We start from the raw sequence: 11735 nt of genomic DNA, 5'->3' as shown, positions 1-11735 counted from the left end.
CCTCATCTTTTTCACCTGTGAAATAGGGATAATAATGCCTTCTTAAATAGGACATTGTTAGAGTTAAAAGTGAGATCAGATCCCCAGCAATTCGAACAACCGTGTTTTGTAAACATATGTCACTGTTACTCCACTAGGATCTGAGCACATGACGAAAGAAATCATAAGGCAGTCTCTCTCTCCCCATATTCCCCTTTCCTCATCTAAGAGGGCAGCAAAAAGCTCACAGAGGTCCCTCGCATAGTGCAGCACTGAGATGCTAAAAGCCTGTCCCCAGTGGCAACATGCAGTCATCTTCCCAAATCATTTGAGTTCTAACCCTATGTTACTTTTCTCTAGCTCTTGCAGCTCTACGAACATAATCTGTGCTAAACCCTGCTGCTGTCCGTGGTCAAATGCTCGGCCGCAGGTTGGAGACCCTCCCCCAGGACTCTAGTTTGGTCAGGATGTGGGCAGGGGGCCCAGAGGGCAGACTGCTAACGCCTTCTGCCCGCTTTCTCCCGGCGTTCGGAAAGCGGCTGCCGAGGGGGCGTTTCTGAGCAGCAGGGGCGGGCAGATATGGCGCCTCCCCTCTCCACCTTCTGGGTGGGTGCCTGGGCTGGGAGCAAGAACTATGGCAGAGTTTGCAGCCAGGTGCCAGCACGTGGCCGCCTAGGCGCGGAGCCCGGTGTTCCCTGCGCTCGGCCTACCCGCCTCCATCCAAAGGCGCCGGCGGCCTTGCCTCACACCTTCGCCAGGCTCCCTACTGCGTCCGCGCGGCCAACCTTTTGTGCCGCCGCCCCCGCACGCGGCCTGTAGCTCTAGGCTCCCAGGGAGCCGGCAGCAGCGCGTTGCCGGCTTCCTCCAGGCGGCCCCGGGAGGCGGCGCGGCCTGGGGGGCGGGGACCCGGAGGGCCACAAGCGCTCCGCTCCCGGAAGCGAGTGGTTCTCTGGCTCCCGGAGCGCGGATCCGCGCGGCAGCCTGAGGTCCAGCATCCCAGCCGACGCCTCCAGGAGCAGCGGGAGCGGCGCCCACGCCGGAGCAGCGCCACCCCGGCCAGCGCCCGTCCTGGCCTGCAAGATGCTGCCGGTGTACCCGGAGGTGAAGCCCAACCCGCTGCAGGACGCGAACCTCTGCTCGCGCGTGTTGTTCTGGTGAGCGCCCCGCCTGAGCCGTGACACCCCTTGCCGCCGCGGGCCGGCGCCTGGCGCCTTTCAGGGGCAGAGCTCTGCGGCGAGCAAGCGCTTCCCGCTGGCGCCCAGGCCGCTGGGCTTCTTGCTGCCGGCGGGGCCGCCCCGCACTAGCCGCCTGGTACCCGCCTGCGCGCGGCGGCGGGGAAGAGGGCCGGTCATTGGGACCTGGCGGCGGCGGCGGCGCCGGGTGTCCCTGCCTTTCCGCTCGCTGCCCCGCCAGCTTCCAGTTCCCGGGAGCGGCGGGAGCGGCGGGAGCAGGCGGCGGGGAGGCTGAGATCCGAGGCTGCCCGCGGGGAACCGGCCGCCCGCGGGAGGAGGGACTGCACCCTCCCCACCCCCCGACTCCACCTCTGAACTGCACCCTTGTTTCTTTTTTTCGTAAGCAGGCAGCTTATGAACAGCTTCCTTTATGTGATTAGTGCCCTGGACCAGTCGCCGTTTTCCAACAATGTCCCCACCTTTCACCGTATTCCTTATGTCTTCTGTGACGGCAGCGTTCCAACTCCTCCGGGCTCCCTCTGTGTCTGTGACCCTGTCTCCCTCCCTCCCTCTCTCCGTGTGCGTCTCTCAGTGTCCTGGTACGTAGTTAAGGCAAATTTCTAGTGGATTAAAAAACACTCTTAATTTGTATTTAATGAACGGGGGACACTATTCGAGAACACGTTTTGCTTTTGCCTGGGACTCACAGCCACGACTGGAGTGTGTATTTGACCAGCCCTTTCCCTATTGGGAATCTTTACACTTCCACCTTTGAGGACCACTCTGGGGATGGGGTCCCTGAAGTCTGTGGGGTCTTATCCAGGTCTCTAGCCTTCAGAGAAGTGTTCTGTGGTCTTGGTGCAGGTGGCCTGCCCAGGAGTCCTATGGTCTTGAAACCACTAAAGAGTCCTTGAGTTGAGAGGAAACACCAATGAAAAACGGCTCAGAGAGAAGCTCTTAACTGAAGTTTTCCATCTAGTAGCTGGGACTACTAACTTCAACCTCTGGACTTCAGTCACACTTGCTTGATGATTAGATCTTTTGTTTCAGGACCCTAACCCATTCATCTTTCCCATATATTCTATTTCCTGTTTTTAATGGGACAGCCTAGGGGATCCCCCGGGGATGGGAGCTCCTATGCTTGTTTTGATGGTGGTGTATTCAGTGTGTGTAGCTACGTCTCTTGGCCATTTGGTGGCCTTTCAGGCTCAAGAGGGGCCTAGAAGAAGAAACATGGATGTGGTACAGTAACTTCAGGCAGGGCAAGGAACTCTCCAAGCCCGTTCTGTTGGTGGACTTTGAAAATGTATGCGAATGGAAATGGGAAGGTGAGGACTTCTCACTGATTTTGGTAGGCACCCGTTTCCAGTTTTCCTACTGGAGGGCAAGGACCTATTATCTCTTATTTTACAGCTGAAGGCACTGAAGCAGAGAGTTTGAATAAGTTGTCTACCATCACGCAGCTAGTAAGTGGTGGAGAGGGGCCGTAAACTAGGCAGTCTGGCTTCTAAGCCTGTGTTCCCTGTGTATGTAACTGCAGTTCTGAGCTGCTTCTGTTTGTATACTCGTTGGTAAACGCACAGAGAAGGCGATTGCAAACACATCTTTGTTCTTGTTGGCAGGAGTTTCTCAAGGGAAGTTCTTAGCAGTTGTTGGAGGTCATGGTATGGGATACATCTCTATAAACAAGCTAAAGGGCGACTGTTCTCAAAGTATGGTACTCAGCATTCTCATCACCTGGGCATTTGTTAGAAATGCAAATTCCGCTGCACTCATTCTAGGCCAGTTCTGTAAAATTAGAAACTCTTGGGATGGGGTTTAAACAAGCACTCCAGGTGATTCTTTTTTTTTTAACATCTTTATTGGAGTATAATTGCTTTACAATGGTGTGTTAGTTTCTGCTTTATAACAAAGTGAATCAGTTATACATATACATATGTTCCCATATCTCTTCCCTCTTGCATAAGCACTCCAGGTGATTCTGATGGAAGGTTGATGCTGGCTACAGCTTTAAGTCACTTCTCCCATTGGCATTGTTACTTCAGTATTAACTTTTAAAAAGGAGTCCAGGACTTCCCTGGCAGTCCAGTGGTTAAGACCCCGCTTTTCCACTGCAAGGGGCACGGGTTTGATCCCTGGTCCAGGAACTAAGATCCCGTATGCCACGCGGCCAAAGTAAGAACGAAGGGGGTCGCAGGGTCCAGACTTTGCGAAGTTAGTTGTTGACCGTGATTGCCATCCTGTATTCAAAGTCTGAGGTACCTTAGTGATTTCCTTGTGTCCCCAACTTGGCTGCCACGGGAAAGCTGAAAGGAGCCCAGCCAGGAAGTTCCGCCCAAAGAGAAGGCCCACCTTGTAGAGAAAAGTCAAGTTTTCATCTTCTCATTGGGTATGTGCTTCTTAAATTTCATCTGGGGTTTAGTGTTTCCACAGCACAGTCTGCGCACGTAGGATCTAAGGGGTCATACAATATGGCTATTGATAATTTTTGTGGATTTTAGAAAATAATATATATTTTTCTATTTCTGTAAAATTTAAAACTATAGAGCAAGACGAAAAGAATAAGGATGGTTTCTATTAGCCAAGTACACTTGATGATATTTTGGTTGTTTCTTAGTCTTTCTCCTAGAAATCTTTATGCACACCTCATGCCCACATTCATCTTTTCTATAAAAGGAAATAGTTTTGAATCCTGAACCCTTCTTAATTTTCTATGGTTAACATTTACTTATGGCATTAAATAAGCATGGTATTAAAACATGGTATTTAATTGCAGTTTATGCAGTCTTTCACTTTTGTCTAGCACAGTTATATTGCTAATTATGATGTGATATATATCCATGACCTTGTATTTTGGTGCATCTTTCCTTTTTCTATATTCTCAGAAGTAAAATAACCAGTGAAAGGCTACATTGTTTTCCATAGGTTTGGGCCAATTTGCCCTCTTAATAGCTGTTTGTGAGCTCATTTCATTGTCAGCTTTGAGTACGTGAATTACATTTTTCTGGGTCTAAAGTTAAAAATAATATCAAACTCGTTTTTTCTGTTTGTTTGTTTGCTTTGTTTTTTTTGGCTACGCCACGAGGCATGTGGGATCTTAGTTCCCCGACCAGCGATGGAACCCGCGCCCCCTGCATTGGAAGCGCGGAGCGTTAACCACTGGACCGCCAGGGAAGTCCCCCAATATCAAACAGTTTTAATGTGAATTTATTTGATTTGCAGAAATGGAACCTTTTTTTGGTGTCTATTGACCATTTATTTGTGTTTTTTTGAATTGTGTATTAATAGATTTTTTCCTATGAGGTATTTATATCTTTGAAATAACTTGTAATAGTGCTTATAATTTTCCAGATTCTCATTTCTCTTAATTTAGCTTAGAGGTTTTAAATTACATATCATTAAATATATCAAACTTTTCTTTTTGGTTTCTCCTGTTGCTTTTGTAATACCTTTTCTAAAACCCAGCATCATCTAAATCTCTGTCAGCATTTTACTTTACTTCTTGTTTCATTTCTAACAATAAAGCCAGCTAGAATTTCTCTTAGTGTTAGATATAAGATAGGCCCCATTTTTTCTGAAACAGCCCATCTTCCTATCGTGGTTTATTGAATGATTCCTGCTCATCCCCATTATTGGAAATAAGTGGCATAAATTATGAACCGTGGCCAGTCTGCTGAGACTCTTCCTGGTCCTGTTCCCGCTGTCCTGCACTTCAGGCCTCTGGGGTGTGCTCTGTACTTCTCTCCCACCCTCGTCCCAGAGGCCAGCAGTTTGGGGGTTAGTGCGGGACCTATCCGCAGAGGTGAGGGTTGAACAGTGTCTTGGGCCAGATGCACTTGGCCCATCAGGCAGTGGTTAAATTGTAGCTCCCCCGACGCTGACCACGTCTCAGCTGGTGAACTGTCACCTTGCAAAGGGAGTGGTGTTGTGGAAACTGCCACTGGTGTCCAGAGAGACTCTCTGGAGACTCTTGTCAGAGAAGCTGATGAATGAAGGGGGATGTGAGCTGGCTGAGTGCTGAGATGTTTAGGGAGGTTGGTCCTGTTAGGCCCTCAGTAAATGCTGATCGTGAATGCACAGAAATGTGTAATTCCAAACTAGGATTCTTTGCACCATTTTCATACCACTACTTGTTAGAGTCTTGGTGCTCCTTGTCAGCAGTCAGAAATCCACATTTTGTCGATACAGGCTGGGTGAGCTTTCCAGGGCTCTTTCTCTGACTTTGGTTTGTTCCCCTTTCTTAGGTGTTTAGTTTGATTCGTTTTGGCAATTTTATACAATAACCCCAGCACCATGGAAGATGAACACCCTAAAGGTGTATTAAAATTTACTACTAAGTCCTTACAGTGAAATGCACAGTGTAACAAATTTAAGTTTACTTCCTATAGTATCTTCTTGATTTTTGGGGTCTTTATAGTCCTCATCTGCTCAGCCTGAGAGGTATCAACTAGTGTCCATTCAGATGTGTCACGTGGATAATTTGCCTTTCTGAGTCTTCCAGGGGTCCCCCAGTGTGTTGACTCCCTTCCCTTTGTTGATGTCAGATATTTCTCGAGCAAATGTGGGTTTATTTGGGATCAGCAGAGAGTTGCAATTCAGGGTCTGCAGCCATGGCGAGCCATGTGTACGTCTCCAAAGGGCAGGGGAAGGAGAACTCCTATAGAGGGGAAAAGAGTTGTGAGGGCTGTTGTCGTAAGCAGAGTCCATGGCTTTTCTTTCTCCTTTTTTAAAAAATAAATTTATTTATTTTGGCTGCTTTGGGTCTTTGTTGCTGTGCGCGGGCTTTCTCTAGTTGCGGCGAGCGGGGGCTACTCTTCGTTGCAGCGCGGGCTTCTCATTGCGGTGGCTTCCCTTGTTGCGGAGCACGGGCTCTGTCTAGGCGCGCGGACTTCAGTGGTTGCAGCACGTGGGCTCAATAGTTGTGGCACACGGGCTTAGTTGTTCCGTGGCATGCGGGATCTTCCTGGACCGGGGCTCGAACCCGTGTCCCCTGTGTTGGCAGGCGGATTCTTAACCACCGTGCCACCAGGAAGCCCCATGGCTTTTCATTGCCTGAGTCCTTGGCAGGAAAGAAGAGTCTGTCTGCTTGCCTTTGGGCTCTGATAGTTTTGCAGGCGTGAGAGCTCCCCCTCCTGGTCTCCCAACTATTTAATTGACGTTTCTGTTTGTTAATTTTTTTACCCTTCCCTGTCTGTCCCCCAGGCTATGTCTGCTAAGTGGGGTGTGGAACACCTTCATCCTAAATCTTGCCTGTAACTTTTTGATGGATCTAGGGAACCCTGTCCCTCTTACCATGAGGCTGTTTCCATGGGTTTCCTCTTTGTGTGAGATAAGCCCTTGTAAGTGTTTTCTGTGTTTCTGTGTCCACCATGGATAAAATGAAGGTGACTACCTGTAATGCAGTGGGAAGGTCTGGACTTAGGTTTGGATGGACTCAGGTCTTATCTTCGGCCCTGCAGTTCTATGTAGCTACATGCAAGTGAATCTCAGCCTCCCCTGGCTTAAAATTGGGAGGCTGGAGATAATCCTAATGCATCTGACCCAGTCCAGAGTTATGGCCTCAGGTTGTTGGGGCCAGGGGATGCCTGAAGACAGGAAGGTAACTTTTAGGTCCGTTCAAAGATTATTCCTTTTAAGATCTCTTTATGTTAGGTAAATACCTACTGATAACTGAAAATGGCAGGGGGTAAACTGAATACTTCAGCTGTTAACTCATGTTTTCCCATTTTAAGCAGTATTTTCTGATGTGCTGTTAAAAATGCAGATGCAGGGCTCTTTCCCTCCCTGCCTCAAGGTATTCTGATTCTGGTAGGTGTGGAAGGGACCTGCATTTTAAGTTTATTCACAGCACTTAAATGCAATTAGTCCTCAGAGATGGAACCATTTAGATAAAAATACACATAACCACTAACACCTATTGAATGCTTCCTCTGGGCTCAGAATCTTGCTCATTGTTTTTACTTTTTTTAAAATTTTATTTATTTATTTTTGGCTGCATTGGGTCTTCGTTGCTGCCCGCTGGCTTGCTCTTCCTTTCAGTGCGTGGGCTTCTCATTGCGGTGGCTTCTATTATTGCAGAGCCCGGGCTCTAGGCACATGAGCTTCAGTAGCTGTGGCGCAGGCTCAGTAGTTGTGGCGCACGGGCTTAGTTGCTCTGTGGCATGTGGCATCTTCCCGGACCAGGGATTGAACCTGCGTCCCCTGCATTAGCAGGTGGACTCTTAACCACTGCGCCACCAGGGAAGTCCCTGTTTTTATTTTTAATGTCTCATTTAACCCTCAGACATTCCTATGAGTCAGTGATGCAGGCATCCTATGAATGAGGAAATCCAGGTCCAGAGAGGAGCCTCATAGCTGGGAGGTCTGAAGGCCCCAGCTGGGCCTCCACCCACATCCTCAGGACACCCCGGAGGCTGGCAGTGCTCATTGTCCTGTCAGCCTGGCTTTAGCTCCCACAGGTTGGGTGAATAATAAATGAATATGCTGACAGTTAAAACTCATGTTAGTGACTGAATATGCTCTTTACATAGGCATGCATCTGGAGCATGTTTTCCTATGTTCTGTTTGTTATGCTGCTGCCCGAATTGCTGACTGGGTTGTTGGCATCCTTATTCCTCCAGCTCTGAAGGCATCAACCTGTCGGTTCCCCTTGACTTCTTCAGCCTCATTTGCCGGCATCAGATCCTGTTGATTCAACTTTAGACATGCCTTTGGAGTCATTCATTCATTCATTCATTCAGCAGCTGTTTCCTGAGTGTGGATGTGTGGAATTCACAGGACAGGGGACCACAGAGATGCCACCCTTCTGGAACTTGTGTCCCTCCCTGCCCCGTTCCGTCCTCACCCAACAGTCTTGGCTTCACGTCTCCCCCACGGGTCCTCCTGCTACCATTCTTTCCCCTAAAACAAATCCATGCCATCCCCCTGCTTAAAAATCTCCTTCCTCCTGTTCTCAAGAGTAATTCTTGGACTTCCCTGATGGCGCAGTGGTTAAGAATCTGCCTGCCAATGCAGGGGACACGGGTTCGAGCCCTGGTCCGGGAAGATTCCGCATGCCACGGAGCAAGTAAGCCCGTGCGCCACAACTACTGAAGCCCGTGTGCCACACCTACTGAAGCCCATGTGCCACAACTACTGAAGCCCGCGCGCCTAGAGCCTGTGCTCTGCAACAAGAGAAGCCACCACAATGAGAAGGCTGCGCCCCGCAACAAAGAGTAGCCCCCGCTCATTGCAACTAGAGAAAGCCTGCGTGCAGCAACGAAGACCCAATGCAGCCAAAAATTAAATAAATGAATAAATAAATAAATTTATTTAAAAAAAAGAGTAAGGGCTTCCCTGGTGGCGCAGTGGTTGAGAGTCCGCCTGCCGATGCAGGGGACGCGGGTTCGTGCCCCGGTCCGGGAAGATCCCACATGCCGCGGAGCGGCTGGGCCCGTGAGCCATGGCCGCTGAGCCTGTGCGTCTGGAGCCTGTGCTCCGTAACGGGAGAGGCCACAACAGTGAGAGGCCCGCGTACCACAAAAAAAAATAAATAAATAAAAAAAAGAGTAAATCTTTAGCATGGCCTTCAAGGATCCTTCAGAATCTCGTTTCTGAGCCTCATCGCTCCTCATTTCTTACACAGCTGGACTTGTCTGATGAGTTGAGGCCGACCTTACAGCTGTCCTGCCTTTGCAGGGCCATCAGCGCCAGGCCTGGGCTCCTGCCTGCTGAAAGGCAGCTGCCGCTGAGCGAGCCGTTGCGTTACCGGGGCTGTGGGAATAAATGCGGGACAGCAGCCCGATGCCCATGTTGTTTCCCCAGCACCACTGCCAGAGGCTCATTTATACAACACTGAGTCCTCATCCAGGTTGGGTTCGGTGGAGCAGTGCCCCATCTGAAGCCAGATTGCCTGGGTATAGATCTGACATCTGCAACTTACCTGACCATCGTACACACCTCACAGGGTTGTGGAGAGCATTAAATGAACCAAACGCTGGTGAAACATTTAGAACAGTGTCTGGCAGATAGCAAGCAGTAAACAAATATTAAAAGATAGCCCTGCCACCTTCTTGTTAGCGGTTGTAAGCTAACTTTTTCGTTTGTAAGTTGACATGGTCTATTTCCCAGATGGTGTGTGCTGCAGGAGGGTGTGAAGGAGGTGTGCACTGACCGATGCAGGGTTTTGAGGAGCGGTTGGACAGGGGAGGAGGGGAATTGTCCCAGGCAGGAGACGGGCGCACGCGGGACACAGAATTCTGCAGAAGGTGGTAGTATGTCCTGAGAATAGAAAGAAGTGTGTGGGTGCCCCCCTCTCCCGTCTGGTGGTGTTTGCGGTTCTTCAAGGTCACACCCCTCCCCTGTTTCATCCCTGACGGCTTGCAGACTTCTCTGATCCTTTCCCCTCGCCTTGTTCTCCTGACGGACATCTGTAGCCCGTCTGTGGTTTCTGACTAAGCTTCTTATTCCATTTCCTGGTTTCTTGGCCACTTCTGTGCTGATCTCTTCATGTGGCTAGTCCCCAGCTGGTGTTTTCCCGAAACCAGCTCCTGTCTGCCCTCCTTCCAATGTTATGAGATCAGAGGGTTGGAAGGGAGAGAGCTTCTAGTCCATACTGAATACAGGAATCTCTTCCAGACATTGTGCAGTGGGGAAATTTACTGCTCTTATGTCTTCATATTAAAATAACAGAGTATGGTGTATTGAGCCAGTTTTCTTCCTGACCAATTTGTACCCATCTGTGTCTCCTTTTATGTTTTTTGGTCAACGCAGGAATTTGACTCCCCATCTTCGTATGGGGGCCTTCTGGTATTCGGAGATGGGCTTTACGGACCCATTAAATCTTTTCAGAGAACTGTCTCCAGTTTCCATGCTGCCTTTCTTTAAAAAAATTAATTTAATTAATTTATCTTTGCCTGCGTTGGGTCTTCGTTGCTGCACGCAGGCTTTCTCTAGTTGTGACGAGTGGGGTCTACTCTTCGTTGCGGTGCGCGGGCTTCTCACTGTGGTGGCTTCTCTTGTTGTGGAGTACGGGCTCTAGGAGTGCGGGCTTCAGTAGTTGTGGCACACGGGCTTTAGTAGTTGTGGCTCGCAGGCTCTAGAGTGCAGGCTCAGTAGTTGGGGCGCATGGACTTAGTTGATCCACGGCATGTGGGATCTTCCCGGACCAGGGCTCAAACCCCTGTCTCCTGCATTGCCAGGTGGATTCTTAACCACTGTGCCACCAGGGAAGCCCCCATGCTGCCTTTTTAAGTGGCAGGGTTTTCAGGCCCTCTTCCATCTGGTTGAACTGAATGTTCTTTACTAAGGTTTCTTTTTAAAATAAATTTATTTATTTATTTATCTATCTTTGGCTGCATTGGGTCTTCGTTGCTGTGTGCGGGCTTTCTCTGGTTGTGGCGAGCGGGGGCTACTCTTTGTTGTGGTGTGCGGGCTTCTCACTGTGGTGGCTTCTCTTGTTGTGGAGCATGGGCTCTAGGTGTGCGGGCTTCCCTAGTTGTGGCACGTGGGCTCAGTAGTTGTGACTCATGGGCTCCAGAGCGCAGGCTCAGTAGTTGTGGAGCACGGGCTTAGTTGCTCCGCCGCATGTGGGATCTTCCCGGACCAGGGCTCGAACCCGTGTCCCCTGCATTGGCAGGCGGATTCTTAACGACTGCGCCACCAGGGAAGCCCCTGAATGCTCTTTAGTATCAACATCTTTATTCTCATGTGGCATCTGGAACTGGACAGGTTTGATCTGATCAGAGGTAGTGTTTTAACTAATTACTTAGACAATATAACAAATAATTTGCGTGCTTGATGTGTTCCAGGTTATGTTCTAGACCACGTGTTGGCAAACTATGACCCACAGGTCAAGTCCAGCCTACTGTCTGCTCTTGTAAATGAAGTTTTATTGAAACACAGCTATGCTCATTCATGAGCATGAATGTTGCAACACATGCGAAGTTGCAACAGAGACTGTGACCTGCAAAGCCTAAAATGTTTATGATCTAGCTCTTTACAGAAAATGTTTGCCGCCCTGTTCTAGATGTTTGGGCTATAGTAGTGAGCAAAAGAGGTAACAGTCCCTGCCTTCATGTAACTTAAGCTCTAGAAAAGGTGAATAAGTAACATATAGTATGTCAGATGGTTATGAGTGCTGAGAAGAGAGAATGGTAAGGCGGGGAAAGGGATCAGGAGTGTGTGGGGGGAAGGGGGGTGACAGTTTTAGGGGGGCCAGGGGGAGCTTCACAGAGAAGACAACACTCCAGAGAGATGGCCTGGAGGAGGCGAAGGAGTGAGCTGTGCACATTCAGGGGGCAGGACAAGTGTAAGACGAGAGATGACGGGGACTCCGTTGGCCGTTGGAGGACTGGGGCCTCGCTCTGCGTGGATGGAGTCTACTGAAAAGGTTTGAGAAGAGGTGTGACATGACTTGCTCAGGATTTAGTAAGATCACTTCTGGCAGCTGTACCGGAAGTCGACTAAGGAAAGTTATGGGCAGAAATGGGGAGACTGGCAGGAGCTTTCACAGTAGTTCAGGCCCGAGATGATAGTGGCTTTGACCAGGATGGAAGGAGTGGCAGTGGTGAGTAGCTGGGTTCAGGGAAGAGCTTATTTAAAGGG

At 49.5% G+C, this 11735-nt stretch overlaps 1 protein-coding gene across 3 annotated transcripts in view; it reads left to right on the top strand.

Annotated features, from left to right (window-relative positions):
• The first annotated feature begins 843 nt into the window (after positions 1–843).
• The window catches only part of ABCC4 (ATP binding cassette subfamily C member 4 (PEL blood group)), a 208491-nt gene continuing 197599 nt past the window's right edge, over positions 844–11735 (top strand). The window contains exons 1-2 of one of the 3 annotated variants that reach the window (XM_081214428.1): positions 844–1133; positions 1559–1750. In XM_081214428.1, coding sequence (XP_081070554.1) covers positions 1060–1133; positions 1559–1750 — 266 coding nt within the window. In that variant the 5' untranslated portion in view covers positions 844–1059. The remainder of the gene's footprint in view (positions 1134–1558; positions 1751–11735) is intronic. The other 2 variants (XM_081214427.1, XM_081214429.1) reach the window with 2 other exon arrangements.

Source organism: Mesoplodon bidens (assembly GCF_964165515.1).
Source record: "Mesoplodon bidens genome assembly, chromosome: 17".
In the NCBI taxonomy this organism is placed as follows: domain Eukaryota; kingdom Metazoa; phylum Chordata; class Mammalia; order Artiodactyla; family Ziphiidae; genus Mesoplodon; species Mesoplodon bidens.
This window is presented reverse-complemented; position numbering and strand designations above follow the sequence as displayed.